The 17,266-nt window shown below is 31.3% G+C and overlaps 1 protein-coding gene across 5 annotated transcripts in view; it reads right to left on the reverse strand.

Annotated features, from left to right (window-relative positions):
* The window catches only part of faf (ubiquitin carboxyl-terminal hydrolase-like faf), a 173,171-nt gene that overhangs the window by 112,557 nt on the left and 43,348 nt on the right, over nt 1–17,266 (reverse strand). For all 5 annotated transcript variants that reach the window (XM_075380487.1, XM_075380491.1, XM_075380488.1 and 2 more), the window contains exons 9-15: nt 16,763–17,020; nt 16,404–16,502; nt 13,252–13,359; nt 6,653–6,819; nt 5,611–5,711; nt 5,371–5,471; nt 1,953–2,167 (exon numbers count right to left, since the gene is read on the reverse strand). In XM_075380487.1, coding sequence (XP_075236602.1) covers nt 1,953–2,167; nt 5,371–5,471; nt 5,611–5,711; nt 6,653–6,819; nt 13,252–13,359; nt 16,404–16,502; nt 16,763–17,020 — 1,049 coding nt within the window. The remainder of the gene's footprint in view (nt 1–1,952; nt 2,168–5,370; nt 5,472–5,610; nt 5,712–6,652; nt 6,820–13,251; nt 13,360–16,403; nt 16,503–16,762; nt 17,021–17,266) is intronic.

Raw genomic sequence — 17,266 nt, forward strand, 5'->3', positions numbered from 1 at the left:
TATAATAAAGGTTTAGTACACTGTACAGTACAAAGAGAATACTGTTCCGTAGATCTAATTTCAAAATAAGACAAGGATTATATAAATATAAATTGCATAATGGCTTTTGTGAATTATCTAGAAAACATCCAGAAAATCTTGAAATCAAAATTAAAGATGAATAGTTTTGTAAGCATAAAATACACACAATATATTGTAAATAAATGTAAATATTTTAGTCCAACCAAATTAAACTTTGAGAGAAAAAAAATTGTTACCTGGACTTTAATAAGTGGAAATGATAAAGGAGCTTATAATAAACATAAAAAAAATTAATGCATGAGCAGAGATGGTGTAGATTTGGGGGGTTGGGGGTTGAAAAAAAATTTTCCAATATAAAAGTTGTAGATCATGCAAAAATCTACAACTTTTGTAGAGGTCACTTTTTAACATAATCTCAAAATTTCCAAGAAAAATGTGAAAAATCTTCTTTTTTTGTTTTATTTTTTATTTTCGCAAAAATAATTAATTTTGATGAAACTTTGTGAAAGTATACCTTTCTGTGTGTGGTAATAACCACAAATTTTTTTGACATCAACTTTTGCCGGAAATCGCAATAATACCATTTTTCAGCCCCCCAATCAACCCTCCACCAACCCCGCTCATGCATTTTTTTTTTTTACATTTATTGTAAGCCCCTTTACCACTTCCACTTATAAAAGTCCAGGTAACAATTTTTTCCCCTCTAAATGAGTTATTTCAACAGTCTAAAAAAAAAAAAATATAATGTATTAGTTTTAATAACATTTATGAGAAATAAATATGATTTTAGAAAAAGTTATATATAGTACATACAGTAATACCAGATATAAAAATATAACATTACCAAAATGTTATAAAAGAGGTTAGGCCAAAGAACTTGAATTTATTGGTAGTAAAATTTATAATTAGCTACACTGAAAATTTAAGGATTTTAATAAAAAAAGGGAGAGCTAATCAAATTGTTTAACACAGAAAATAAACTAAATGCGATGATATAATTCCACTAAATCACAAATGTATGAAAGATATATTTATATGATTTTATTTTTGTGTTATTAGGCAGGCAAACACACTTTTTACGTCTCTGGGGTTATATGCACCTTTTAAATATAAATTAACAAATACTAAAAAAAGATATTTTTTTGTTTTAATGGATGACAAATTCTTTCTAGCTGTCACAGATTTATATGTACAGAGATTAATATTTCTATTTTAAAAGAGTATGTAAATAGCAGTAAGTTTTACTATATCATAATAAATATTAAAAATTGCAACAAAATTTTAGATTATCGGACCATACACATGATTTAAAAAACTTATAAATTGTTTTTTATTACACTACAGATGTAATAATCAAAATATGATGACACACATAATTAAAACAAAAAAACGGTTGCAAGAAACACTTATTAATATTAATCATGTTTATTATTTATTAATCATTTTTAACAGAGAAGTAAACTAATCAAACTACATCCAGTTTCTTCTTTGCCGGAAGTGGTCCTCCTCATACATTAGTGCAACTATTGAAACAAGAAAAATAGGCAGAGTGAAGCGATTACTTCGGAAGTTATAAAATATTTTTCTGCTACTTCACTATTTACCTTAAAGATAGTTAGATTTAATTAAACATCAAGCCCACGGTTCTAAAATATTCCAGTAAGCTGTTCATTTTTTTTTTCTATTTTACTATTACTTATTTAAGACTTTACTACTTTATGAAAGGGAACTTTACTACTTTTATCATATAAAAACTATGACTAATCAAAGTTTTATGAGGTTTGACCGAATAATTTGCTTCCAACATTATAGTCTTCAATTGTAAAAAAGAGAATGTGATATTAGAGGAAGAAACTGGAGATTGCCTTAAACAGCCTTAAGGACATTCACGTAGTTATATTGCTGCTTAAAAACACAAAAAGAATACTTACTTAATACCACTTTCGGTTAAAAGTATAGGATCCAACTGTAAAACATTATTTTCAAAAAAATCCTTATTTATAGCTGGATCCAAATCCGGTTCATCACCCATAAGTTTTGAAAACCACTTAAAACAAGCTTCTCTATCAGTAACAAACACAGCTTCTTCAGCTAAACACTGCCATATTTGCCTAGCTTGATCGGCACATAACCATAGCTGTCCATCCTATTAAATAAAAAGCATAAATATAAAAATTAAGGCTCAGAGTAACTCTCATATTAGCTCTATTAATTTTATTAGAACCATAAATTTTAATTAAAAATTTCATTTCTACCAAGAAATATTGAAAGGAAATGTTTTAATTCAAACAATGATTTATCTAATTATTAATATCGATAATAAATAATAAATTTATCTCGTAATAAAGGTAATAGAATAGAACTCATAAATTGAGAAATGCCTTTTTATCTACACATCATCTTCAAACCTGCACTTTATGTATAGCTTATTGTTATTATTAACATAACAAAGATTATACTAGGGCTGTTCGGAAAGTAACCTCCATTTGGTTATAAATAAAATACAGTTGTAGGTAAATACATTTTATTATATACATCTTAAAACTAGATCTTTCCTCTACTTTTCAACATAGTTACCATTTAAATTTAGGCACTTATTGCCTTGTCACTAACTTAGAAATTCCGGCAGGAAAAAAATCTCCTGCCTATTTTTTTATTTACATAACTTACGGTAGCCTAACCTCAAATAAAACAGTCCTGGAAGTTTGCAGGAATTCATTTTGAAAGCTCCGAGATGGTAAAACATTGATCGTCACGCACTTTTGCATCAATCTTTTGAATCAGTTCATGATTGATCACAGATGGACGGCCACGCCTTTCTTCATGAATGAACGAACCCAATTGCATACAACCCCTTCACTCAATCTTTGGTCCATAACAGCGCAAAGTTCCTGATGAATGTCTGCCGCTGAATATTGTTTTGCCATGAGAAATCTTACAACAGCGTGCACTTCACACTTCACAGAGTTTTCTATTGCAGTACACATTTTAACAAGCCACAGAAAATCAACAATCGATCGCACCATCTTGCTACTGCCACGGCTGGATGCTAACTGGCTTCCCATGCACGTCTGTACAAAAACAGTAGTGCTACCCCCCCACTCCTTTCTGTGTAGTGAGCAAATGGAGGTTACTTTCCTAACTGCCCTCATAATTCAAATAAACAATAAAAGTATATAAAAATTCCATCTGATCATTTCTGTATTTTATCATAGTCATGATATTGACACTAATACTGAATAAAGTTGTAATACTTCCAAAAAATGTTCTGATATTAAAAGATGCTCACACAAGGCCGATATTTTAAGACACTAGGTAGAAAAAATGGATGACAACTTTTTTCTAACAGTCACAGATTTGCAATAAGATGAACTGCTAAATACAATGGCCACTTGCCATATACTGATATGTTAATAGCGTACAACAAATGGCAGTGATTAGATATATCACAAAATTCCCCAAAAAAAGTTCCTCTATAAATATTTTTATATAAAACAGATAAAGCTTTCCATGGCACACACTATATGCCATTTAGCAATTTCTACTGTCAAACATCAACTTTTTATTAAAAAAAGAAACTCAAAATAACCAAGGAGATTTATATTTTTAATTTTGAGCAGAAAAACATGCAGTTATCAAAACCCAGACATAATGGCTGGATAATGAAAATGCCTAAGTACTATAGCACATGCAAACTAAAAACAAATACATTAACTAAACTAACATTTTTTATCTACGTACATATCAGAAGCATAAGCATCTTCTACTATAAAGTTCCATAGTTCAAAAAATGTATTTTTGAACTAGAAAAAGAAAAAGATAGTTTTCTTTCAAGTAAAAGAAAAGATAATTCAGTCAAAAGAAAAGGGTGGTAAATTAGTTTTTAATATTCTGGTTTTAATAATGCCTGTAGCCTGGTAAACAAAGGAAACTACCTGAACTTAGATTCCAATAATTTCCAAATAAATTATCATTAAAAATGTAATATATATCAAAAACCAAAAGCTTGTTCCTTTCTATATTAGTTAATAAAGAACGTATTTGAGCAACAGTAAGTGCAATGTCTATATTCTCAAGGAAAATAGAGGAAACACAAGTTTTTTGGTTTTTTTGTATATTATTTTACACCTCTAAAATTCTAAATGAGGTAAATAAGATCTGGGTTACAATTTGCTCACGGTTAGGTTTATGTACTTACCTAACGATTACTTTCATGTATTTAAATAATCATTATATGTGAATATTTTTATTTATTTTCAGTAAAATTAGTAAATAAATATGTGAATAAAAATGTTAATAATTGTTCTAAAATAATTATTACTGCAGATTTGAAGCACCTTGAACCTGAGGTACAAGAGATACCATAGAATACAACTATGATACATACATAAACAATCCATGTAATAAACATAATGAAGGAATGTGATGGCTGTATAATACACTTGGCTCAATCTGACAGATTCAAAAAATATTCCAGAGGCCAACTTTAATTTACTGTAGCTTTCTTGATTTAGGCCCCTCACCTTCCTCACTTAATTACAGTCTTAGAGTATTTATAGCACATTACCAATAATACCAGGCCAGGATAAGTTCAACAACAAAGTGGTGACCAAAAGACTGTATTAAGAAAAGAAGGTAATAGTGTTAAAATAAAACAAATTTCCGCATGGGTATGAAGTTGTCTACCTTCCACATAGGAATAGCACTTATCACTTACCACAGAAACTCCCTTATCAGTTCTCCTATACATAATCGGCTCAATGAAGTAGAGTAAAAAAAGGGAAATATAGGTATAAACAAGCTTTAGTCCTGTGAAGTAAAATATCTCTAAAAGAAAGTTATTTCCTCATTGGGTTACCACACATTCCCTTACTCACCTCCTTAATTTTTCATCACTTCTTTTAGACAGTTACCATAGAAATTTCATTACTGGCTGCCCTGGCTCCATCCATAGCAACCAATCAACATGTTATTGAGCTTCAGGGAGACAAATCTGTTCAGTGAAGGTATTCAAAGACTCTTTGTTTCTTATCTGATAAACACAAAAAGCTAAACAACCAAAATCAGGCAAGAATCCCTTATAAGACAAAGGACATCAGATACAGCTGAAATTAATTAGATAAAGCTGGACCCCATATTCTTCCTTAAACAGAAAACCTATCTATGATAAACTTCCATCTTCACATTTACTAAATGCCATGCAAATGATACTAAATGTTCATCAGTATGACTACCCTATAATCAGGCATCAATCATGTTTAGTGTCAGATCAGATCACTTGCTTCATAGCAGTTATGAAGAACAAACAACATACTAATAAGTTTAAAAAAAATATATACTTAAGAGTACCTTTAGTAAAAACCTTAAGAAATTCAAACGTTCTTGAACTTGTAAAATATGATTGTAACGTCTATCGGGATAATATTCATTCGGATCCAAGTATGTATTATCTGAAATCAAAAGTTAATTGCTGTATTATTTAATAAAATTATTACTCTTAACATTTTTAGAGCATTTAAAAAAAAGTTAATTAGAGAAATATAAATAAATATATCAAATTAAAAAATGTTTTATTAAAATAAAACCAACCTTTAGCAATTTGTCTAATATTTGCCATATAAGAAGTTAGACTATCAGTTACTAGTATAACAAGGCCGTGCTGGTTTTGTAGTCTTTCAATAACTTCTTGCCTGAAACACAATTATAAATAATTTAAGTACAATTTCTTGTGTTTTTCTTTTTTTTATAAAAATTAGCAGTAAATCATTTATTTTACAAACATAAAAGAAAAAATTTCTACCACTAAGGAAGTTAACAAACAAAAATAAGTTATTTGCTGCTTATGTTGATACTTCCAAGAGATAAACAGAATTTCAGTTTTTTAATATTAAAATGCAGTATGAAATTTTGACATCTATCTTCGAATCTGAAATGACAATTTCACAAAATTATTTAAATAATGTTAAACTGTAAAATGCTGTTATCTTAAATTTCTTAATTCCTGTTCATCGCAAACATTAAAAAAAATGTTTGTTTCTGATAATTTTGCAATCGGTTTTCACATGCTGTTGAACTGCAGCCAATTTTCATAATTTTCTACATTTACAATAAGCCAAATACTCTTTTACTATAGTTTTAATCTAATCTTTCTTTCTATTTGCCTTTGAGCATTTTTTACCTTGCTGCTGTAGGGACCATATGAAATTCTCTCCTTTTATTACTTGACTTCAATATTAATCTGAATTAAGGTGTTTTGTAATCTGCCAAATTATTTTAAATTATCAATGTTACATGGGAAGAATATCTTTTAATTATGAAACATTAGAATTTTTTTTTATAAACACTTATTTCAAGTTAAATATCAATTTATACGTGATATGTAACAAATCCAACACATCATAAATTATTTCATTAACTTTAGATTGCAATATACAAATTTTTTTTTTCAGATACTACTTATTACCTTTTGAAATTTATCTAGCTATAAAAATCATTAATAGTTTTCAAAATGGCAGATTCCTATAATAAAAAGTTTAGACACTACCACAAACTTTCACTCTGTGTATTAGGACTACATGGAGTACACACACTATAGTAAATTTTTGAAAAAATTATACATAAAACAATATACCGATAAAATATTTGGTGTCCACGTTGTGCATGGTTAACATTCGGATTAGGTTCGTAAAGGCAACAAATTTCCCGTATCTGTTTTAAAGCAGGTAACACCCACATTTCATTTGTTTTTAGTTCTTCAACGCAACGGTCTAACCATTCAGTTTTCTGAGCATCTCTTTCCTGTTTATAAAAATAAAAACAAAATTTATCTAACACACAAAAAAATGAACCATTTAGATATAATTGTTATGAAATGTTTAAGATAATAAAACGAAAAAAATAATTAAGTGTTTTACAACAATCTCTGACAACTGCAACCTCTTTTAATGATTTAGTACAACTGAGAAACCAAAAGTGCATTAAAAGTTTAATCAGGTTGAGGTCAAATTAAAAAAAAATTAATTCTTTAATTTTAAACTATTTACCTTTTCAAATTTTTTTCCTTTTTTTAAATGTTTTGTGTAGTTTTTTAAGTTTATACTATTTTGTACTCTTTCAATTGATTTTTATTTTAAGTCTGACTAGGCCTATAAAAATGCCTGCTGTATGTAAAAAAAAAAAGAGCAAAAGAATCCTGCCAATTTTGAACCAAAAAAAGAAGAAAACAGTGATGAAATAACAATTTGCTATTAATCATCAACTAAATTCTCTGGAATGCAAAAACATATAATATATATATATATATATATATATATATATATATATATATATATATATATATATATATATATATAATTACCTTAATAGATTTCTTATTAATTTTCTTGAAATTTAATAAATAAATAAAAAATACTTTAAATTTAGAGTATGGGCTACAGGTTTCCAGTCTGAGTTAAAGGTGTAAAGTAATGGCCTATATTTAGAAAACCAGTCATTGTAATCTGTTAAATGTAAACTCAATTGACAGGAAATATCTCCAAGATTTGATCTGTATACTCAGCGGAATATGCATGTGCAAGCAAGGTGACTCACAATGTAACTTTAGGCAGTAATCATCACTCAAGATGTGGACCTCACAACAGAAGGTGTGTGATTTGCTTAGCGGAGTTTCAGTCACTTATGAACCAAATGGAATATTGATCCTCCTACATCCAAGTCTATTTGTCAGAGGGATATGACTTTAAAAGAGACTGGAAGCTTAGTTTCACAAACTGGAAATCATCCAAAAGTTTCAGTAGCGACAAGACTGTGGATCATATAGGCAATGCTTCTTCCACTGTTCACGACATTGTTTATAAGTAGCTCCATTTGTGAGCATACAAACAAATTACAAATCCTTCAACACATTAAACCACATGATCACCGCCTATGATATCAGTTAATACTGCAGAGGTAATGCAATGTATCTAAAATAATCCTAATTATCTTGATATGTTCTTATTTAATGATAAGGCAACTTTTCTTACATCAAGGAAAGTTAACAGACACACTTGTAAATTTGGTGTCTGAAAACCACCAAACACTAATCGAAAATGAAAGGGACACTCAAGTTAATGCCTGGTTAGGACTGCAGTGTCATCAATCTGTGACAAGACACAAGCACATCGACATGCTTGAACTTTTCTGTTCCTCAGATTCCTGCAGGCATCAGTTTCCAACAAGATGGAAACCTCTCCCACCATACTTTTATCAAAATGTTACACCATGTTGTTGAACAAAAATTTTCCCGGATGTTTGAAAGGACAAGAAGGTCCAACACTGCACTGCTACGTAGATATCCAGATATCAATCCTTTGAACTTTTTTACTTGGCGATTTATTAAAAGTTGCATGCATCAAAGAAAAATATGAGATCTGGAGGATTTAAGACAGAAAATAAAGCGAAGCTGTTGGTCTAGTAACATCACAGATGCTTGTAAATACCTGACAAGAGTTAGATTATCATTTAGATGTCTGCTGAGCTACAAAAGGTGCTCACACTGAACTTGAATAACTATATTAAAACTTTGTGATCCACTGTATTTATTAAAAAAAAAAAAATGCTTCTCTTAAAGTAAGCTGTTACTTTTGGATACCTTTAGCCTGAACAGCCAGTATTATGACATCAGGGTATATACTAAACAGGTGTTCCACAAAGTAATGAAGAAACTTTTAGGACATGTTCTACTGATGAAAATAATGAAAAAGTTCATACAAATATAGGTCTGAAACACTTTGTTTTTGAGTTACAGCTAGCGAAAGATTCTGCCCGGATTTTAGCTCTTCTAATAAAAAAGAAGCTCTAGTATAATTTTTGGGACCCAAATTAAGGGGGTAGAGTTGGTGGTTACATATGTAATTTGAGCTGGGAAATGGACTGAAACAGGTCTCAGAACTGTAATTCACATAGTTTTTAAGTTATCTGACGAAAAACACAAAATTAAGTGTTGAAAAATTGTTTTTCATGTTTTTAGTACAATAACTTTTTTAATGACCAATAAATGTAATTTTTTTTTCTTCTTAACTAACAACTAATATCACAGCTAAAATATCTCTTAAAAGATATTTAAAATTAATATCACAGATATAAACAAAATTAAAAATAATCATAAAGATAAAAAATATGAAGTATTAACTAAAAATAAGTAGAATTTAACAAAGTCTGCAAGGGCCCCTCTCAGATAACAGAAATATTAAAGAACATAAAAAAATAAGTTAAAAACTAAAACTAGGTTAAAAAAGTAAAACTTACAACTAAGAACAAAAATAAAATATCACTAAATACGTAAAACTAATATCACTAAAAACCAACAACAAATCACAGCAAAAATCTTAACAACAACATAAATGAAAACAAAAATATATAAAGTTTCAATAAACATAAATAAAATTTAATGAAGTCCAAGAAGGGTGTAAAGGGTCCCTTCTCAGATAACAGAATGAAAAAAATAATATAAAGATCATCATAATAGTTGAAAAAAAAAAGAAGAAAACAACTACATTACAATAACTCTTTTACACCAGAACAAAATATATACATTACAATATTAAATTTTGTGTGTAATATTAACACATCTAAAAAATGCATCACCAGTCTAAAACTTCTTTATCATTGCACAGGATTTGACAAATGTTCCTTGGCAATTTAAATCTACAATGCAAGCCACATAACTAATGCAATCCACAAAGACATGGTGAGCAGTTAACACATCTTATGCATAGTGGTTTTCTGCTGACTTCAGGTACCCGTGAGTAGCTCTTGTATTTCCTATCTGCAACCAGAGGACTACTTCTTGTAGACAATTTTTTCGGTATGAGGAGTCCCATGGCAACACAGAGTTTAATATCCCAGAGTTTATGTGCCAGAGTTTATCTACTGCAGCAGTCCAGTCACCTTGCCACTTTACTCAAAGAGTGTGTTGTATACAATTAATAAAGTCACATGTAGTGACACAGGTGGTGAAGGACAACTGACTACATGTGTCTTTAGCGGCAGAATCTGTATGTTAATTACCTGAAATTCCCATGTAACTAGGAATTCACTTATGTGTTGCAATGTTTACACTCAGCGACTGCTATATAGATTTTGGTGATAATAGGAAGTTTAAAATATAAATCTTTAAAGCTTGGAGAGCACTACACAAGTCACTACAAATAAGAATATGACAATACTTAGGGTTAATGATATTCAAAGCCTTATTACTAGGTGGTGTTGATTCTTTATTGTATATCGCTTATGATAAACAATATAAAATTTATAAGGTTGAGTCTCCACAGATACGAATAGGTAGAAGATACGAATAGGTAATAGGTAATATTAGAATATAGGAATATGTAATAGATACGAATAGATAGAAGGTGTGTCAACATTTATAAGGTACAGTAAACATCAGCTACAAACAACACCTACAGGTGCAGTATAACATGGATGGTCCTCATACCTTTGGAAATTAGGATTTACAAGGACTGCAGCAAAACCCAGGTGATTTGATTGTCCCTTAAGACGGGCAAAATAAGAAGCTAAACGTTGGTACTGACTACCCCAAAGTGATGGCTCATCGCAGTCCACAAGTATGCTTTCAACAGGGCTTAATCTAAAGGCACCTGTAGCAAGTCAAAGGAAAGCACGATGTATAGCATTCAGCATTTTAACCACGGTATGACGTGCTGAAGAATAGGCGACACAACCATAACCTAAATGGGAAGGAACTAAGGAATAATAGAAATGTAACATACATGACAGATCAGCTCCCCAACTGATATTGCTAAGGAAGACTAGCAGCATATATAAAAGTTTGGAACATTTTATTTTTAATTCTTTGATGAGTTTGACCTACATAAGCTGGGTATCAAATAGTAAACGTAAAAACTTAACATCAGCATAAATAGCAATTACCTCTCCATTGAAAAAGACTTGTAAAATAAAAGGATACCGCAGGTGAGAAAAGACTACATACTTTGTTTTGTCAGGTGGAACTGGTAATGTTGGACCTAGCTTTAATGCAAGATATAATGCTCAGTAGTAGTCCCTCTGCTGTGCTGTTGAACGGGATATAATATATATTTTGGTTTGCTTGGCATTTCTCCCACCACCACTCCATTTGATCACCCTAAAGCATAAGACCGATTGTCTGTGCCACAAATAGCTTCTGAGCCTCAAAACAACAACCAGTGTCCTAAATAGCTCCTAGAGCTTATCTAACAGTGTGAGCAGACTATGCACGATCCCATACACTACCGACTTACATGTCCCGATTGCTCACTTGTCATTTACTAAAATGGGTAGGTGCACCCCATCAACTACTAAAAATATGACATCCATAAATTAAAATTTACTTCATCTAGACAGCAATTTGCTGCCACGCCTAGGTTGCTGAATGCCGGCAAGTACCTGTCCACCATATTAAAGCACTTGGGAGCCTTAATTGGCTGGTGATCTCTGCCCCCTCCCAAGAGCAGGGCAGTCAAACATCAGGTGTTCATTTGACTGGACCTCCCCGCAGACGCACAACTCATCAGCTGCCAAGCAGAACCAAAACAGATAATGGTTTAAATTAACATGATTGGTGAGCACTGGCACCCGTTGCCCTTAAATATGAGCTGGAGGCACACCATCTCCCCAGATTCTGTATAAACTTATACAAGGACCTTTCCTTAGTCGTGGTGTCCCATTCCAGCTGCCATGCTTCCATTGCAAGACTCTGCGGCCTCTTCCGCAGGCAGGAGATGGGCAACTGATGATCACCGTTCTGCTCTGGTACTGGCCCGGCTCAAAACCGCATCCAAAATACCTCGGCCTCCCAGCTTCTTTGCAACTTCCACATGGCTGCTTGAACTTTCACCACTAAAAATCAATTGGGAGATCCTTTCCCAAAATGGTGGTAGCCTCATAGAAGGTTGTTTTAAAAACACCAGTGCATACAATTAAGGCTCTGTGCTGGATACTCCTTAAATTTTGAACAAGTGCTCTATTCATATCCAACCTTTGCGCCCAAATAGATGCCGTGTATGAGGTCATGCTTTCGAAGACACCCTGGTACACCGTGTACATTTGATGGGCCAAAAACCCAGTCTTTCCGAGCTATAAAACTTTGGAGGATTGCTAATCTTTAAATTTTGAATCTCTATCTAGCTCTCTGTGGTTGACAAGACCGCCTGCGCCAGGTCTTCTAGCTGTGGTCGTGAATTACCATGAACTAAAAGGAGACAGTTATCAACGAAAGTCTGGCCCATTGACCCCTTCTGGAAATGTCATTCCAGAAATCCATCAAATACCAGGTTCCATAGCAGGGAGCCTCCACTGCGGGTTTCCACTTGTAAAGGATTTTTTCACAACTAGGTGTGCATCCTTAAACAGAGCTGTACGGTTAGACAAATAGTCACGTACCACCGCCTGGCAGGGCTACAGGAACACTGCGGCATTCTCAAGTACAAGGGAAATAAAATAGGTAAGTTGATCAAGAGCATCTGCACTATTATCATACTGTGATAGGAAGACTTTATGGTAACTGTTCCAATCTGCCTTTTCAACGATCCATGTTCGTGGCCATTTTGTTCACCTCACGTTTGACACCAAAAACAATAATGGTTGAGGCCTTTGGTCACTGCCGTAAAAGTTGTCACAAACAAACCAATAAAGAAGAGGGAGTAAACTAAGTGAGCACAAGGTGAGGTCAGTGTACCAGATGATAAGGACATGAAAGTATATGATCCATCTTTCAGTAGACAGAGGTCCAAGTCTTGTCTTTATCAGAAGAGCTGAAATTCAGGCAAAATCTTTTGCTAACCAAACTTAAAAACAAAACTTTTCCAGACTTATGTTTGTATGAATGTTTTTCATATTTTCACCAGTAAAACATGTCCTGAAAGTTCCCTTCATTTCTTTGTGGGACACCTGTATAATTATGCTATAACAACCCAATATTATTATGCGATGATGATATCAATAAAAATATCTTAGAATCTCTACTTACACATGGTAGTCTCACTTTAATATCTTCTGTTTAAATTAAGTACAAAAATATTTAATCTGCATTACCACAGGAAGTTTCTTTACAGAAAGAAAAAAGTCATTAAAATCAATCCATCTGATAGTGTGCGAACTAAATTTAGAAACTCTGCCTTTTTCCAAGTTAAAAAATTTGAATAAGTCCAAAATAAAACAGAATAAGAAAACACTATTAACATTACTTACTTGTGAACAACTGTAGTCTAATATTTTGACATGAGCTCCAAGCGCTTGATCCATTATTTCAGTTAAAACATCATCCGAATGTGCAAGATTCCAAAACAATGTTAACACCTAAAACATTAAAAAAAATTTTTATATAATTCTACAAAATTATTTTATATACATCATCATATAATAACTTTAAAAAATAAGATTATACATCAAAATAAATCTTTAACTTTTCCTGGACGAAAGTTTTTGGTAAGGTATGTAGCTAAAATTTTGCACAACTTCCATGAGCTCCTGAACAGAACAAAAATGATTCCTTCATAACTGTTCTTTCAGCGGCCAAAAAAAATAAAGATCACTCAGTCAGGTCAGGACAGTTGGGTAGATTGCCTAACAGCTGAAAACAGATATCTTGAAAAAAAGGTTTGTTGACTATATGAAACAGAGTATCATCTTTAAGCAACATCATTCCTTTTAAAGGTTTACCATAATTTTTGGACTTGACTTATGCCTTTAGTGATCACACAGCTCACAATGTTTCACTATTCACAGTTTCCTCTTTAGGAGAAACGTGAACAAAAACTGGACATTCAAAATCCCACAAAACAGTCTTCAACTTTGCTGTAAATATATGAATATTTTATTTTTTTTTTTTACTGTAGGAAATGTAAAATATTATACCAGACTCAACTTTGCTGCTTATCATCATATTAAAAGTGATTCATAACTTATCAACAGATACTGATGATCAACAGATGTTTTACAAATTAGTCTCATCTCCATAATGTTTCTTCTGGGAAATTTTTAAACATCATCATGTTCAAAGTGATTCATAACTCATCAACAAATACAATCTGTAATAGAAATAACTCTGTTTCTTCTACAAAATCTTCAAACAATTCTCTTTATGAACATCTATCAGTGACATGGAATACGGTGAACATAGACTTTTTTAAAGATGAGTGAAAACATCAAGCCATGCCCTAGTTTCATAATCTTGTTCTGACAACTTTCTCCATTCAGCTGCTTCACTTAACAAATAATCTATCTCTGCTAGTTTCACCTCTTCTGATTTGAGAAAATATATCACTGCTCACATTTCTTCCTGAATGGAAGCAAAGTATTCATTTTAAATTAAATTTTCAAATAACCACCAATAGCTAACAAAAAGAAACAACACTTCCAATGAAGATGTTGAGGTTAGGATATTTAGGCATAACAATCAGAACCACCGGGTTGGTCTAGTGGTGAACGCGTCTTCCCAAATCAGCTGATTTGGAAGTCGAGAGTTCCAGCGTTCAAGTCCTAGTAAAGCCAGTTATTTTTACACGGACTTGAATACTAGATCGTGGATACCGGTGTTCTTTGGTGGTTGGGTTTCAATTAACGACACATCTCAGGAACGATCGAACTGAAAATGTACAACACTACACTTCATTTACACTCATACATATCATCCTCATTCATCCTCTGAAGTATTATCTGAACGGTAGTTACCGGAGGCTAAACAAGAAAAAAAAAGGCATAACAATCAGTATTGTGAAGCATGCAATTGGAAGGAAAGAAAAATTTCCCTTTAACTTTTGACATTTCTTCATAATTTAAAAATTAATTTGGTTTTTAAAAAATTTCAATTCCTAATTCAGCTGCAGCTAAGCTAACATTTTTATCTGTACACATTTTCATAAATCTTAAAATAAACCACAGATACAATCAAAATCACTAACCTCATACACAACAAAAAATACAGCAAGAGAGAGTATACAGTAGCAGTGTTTGATTCTTATAACTAAAGAATCAAACACTGCTACTGCAAATTACTGAATTACACTGCTGCATGTATCAAATAAAAATACTAAAATAAAATAGAGTTCTAAGTAAGTAAAAGCATAAAAAATACATTAAATATGATCTAAAACATGCTGAGACAGAATGGACAAACTGTGTCCATTCTGTGTTCAATTAGACCAGGAGAACGCTTGACTAACAACATATGAAATCTATCAACAATTCTTGAACACTTTACAGAATTTTATGTACCAAGTACATGTCAATATAAGAGCTCTTGTCAATGAATTTTGATAAACACACTTTATTACATACTAGCTTTACTGGCCTAAGAAAAACTGAACGCAATCATAACATGCTCTGGTAAACGCAAGTAAATGCATTTATTCATTAATACTAAACTTGGTTCATGTAAAGCATACTTTAAATTAAATTTGTAGAAACAATATTTTATTAAATAACCCTATTTATCTGGATCTTGGTCATCAAAATTATCAGGACCAATTCAGCATAGGGATATTTTAAATATACACAACCTTTTTTTTTTTACAAAACCACATGACCAATTTTCAATTGTAATTTTGATCTGAATTTTTAATTTCAAGTAGAAACAATATTAAAAATTCACCCAACAAAATGACTAACTTTTTTCAATTGTAAAATTCAGATTTTTCATTGTTCATCAATAAAATGGACTGTATAATATCAGTAATTGTATACATCAGTTATATACAAGCATTTGTATCTACAAGCATACAAATCTGCTTGCTCCCTACACAAAGAAAGGTATACCCACTATATTGTAGGCCAAATCATTTTTTAAAGATCTATTTTTTTTCAAAAGTAACATTACTCTAAGTGAAATTTGGTTTATTATTAAAAAGAATTTCAGATTGTTTTTTACTTTACACTTCCCATTTATTGTGATTTCAACAGGCTCTCATATATGACATAGATTATCCTACTTTTCCCACAAATCAATCCACCATGCAATGTAACAATTCATACATCAAATTTTTTTCTGAAACCTACTTCTCTTTTCAGTTTAATAAATAAAATTTTTAAAAATCCAAGCATTGGGTTCAACTTTTCTGGCTTACTTCACCTATCATTTTTTCTGATCTTTTCAGTTCATCCACAGTGTTAATGCCCATCCTGAGATCATAATATACAAAGAATAAAAAAAATTATTATTCTCCAGTGATCAGGCTAATTCATGTATAAACTGTTTTATGAAAGGACAAATGTTAAACTAGGACTATAAATTGATTACTATGTTATAGATTATAAATAAATGACACAAAGCTTTCTATCAAACTAATTTATTATGAATACAATTAATGAAACAAAAAGAGACTAAAGAAAAAAATAAGAATTACCTTATGAGCCATAACACCATCCTTATCATCTTCAGCTAATCTTCTAATTAATTCCAATAATTTTTCCCTTTGTTTTTTAGTAGCTGTTGTCCAACTTGACTGAAAAAATGGAAAATTATAGATTTATAAAAATTCAAACTAATTTGTACGTAAAGTTTCTTCTAAGCGAATTGAAACCCTCATAATTTTCCAATTTTTAATTTTATAAAAATAATTTGCCATATTCAAATTAAATTCATAATTAAAAAACTAAATTAAAATTTTTTTTAAACATACAAAACAAGAAATTATTTGTAGATTAATCTTTACGTATCTTTATGACCGTATCTTAACATATCACTGATTAACCAAGAGATTACCTGAAAGCATTCAAAGAGATGATCGAGTTGTTCCGGTGAAAAATCCCAAGCAAGTTTGGCAAGAAGATCATGAACATTCTTAACGATCGCTTCATGTTTATCAGCTTGTGCAGCCCAAACGGCATCAAGATCCTCTAACGATAATGTACGTTCTTTTATAATGAATCTTAATATTTTTTCTAATTTTTCAACGTATTGAGGTTGGTGTAACGAATCACGTAAAACTATTTCAAGCACTTTATTATCCTTAATCCACTTCTGTAAAAAAATTTTACAATATAAATATATAGTCACAATACAGATTTTACATCAATATACATACATACATAACATACACATTTACATTAAAAATTACGCCTTATCCCAAGTACTAAATAAAGGTAGAGTAAATTATTTTACCAAACTTGTGTAAAAATATGTTGTGCAAAATATGAACATAACTAGAAGGAAAATTTAATGAAGTCTATATCTGTAACAGATGGTTCAGCATGATAAAAATCAATC

Source organism: Lycorma delicatula, chromosome 12 (assembly GCF_047948215.1).
Source record: "Lycorma delicatula isolate Av1 chromosome 12, ASM4794821v1, whole genome shotgun sequence".
Classification (NCBI taxonomy): domain Eukaryota; kingdom Metazoa; phylum Arthropoda; class Insecta; order Hemiptera; family Fulgoridae; genus Lycorma; species Lycorma delicatula.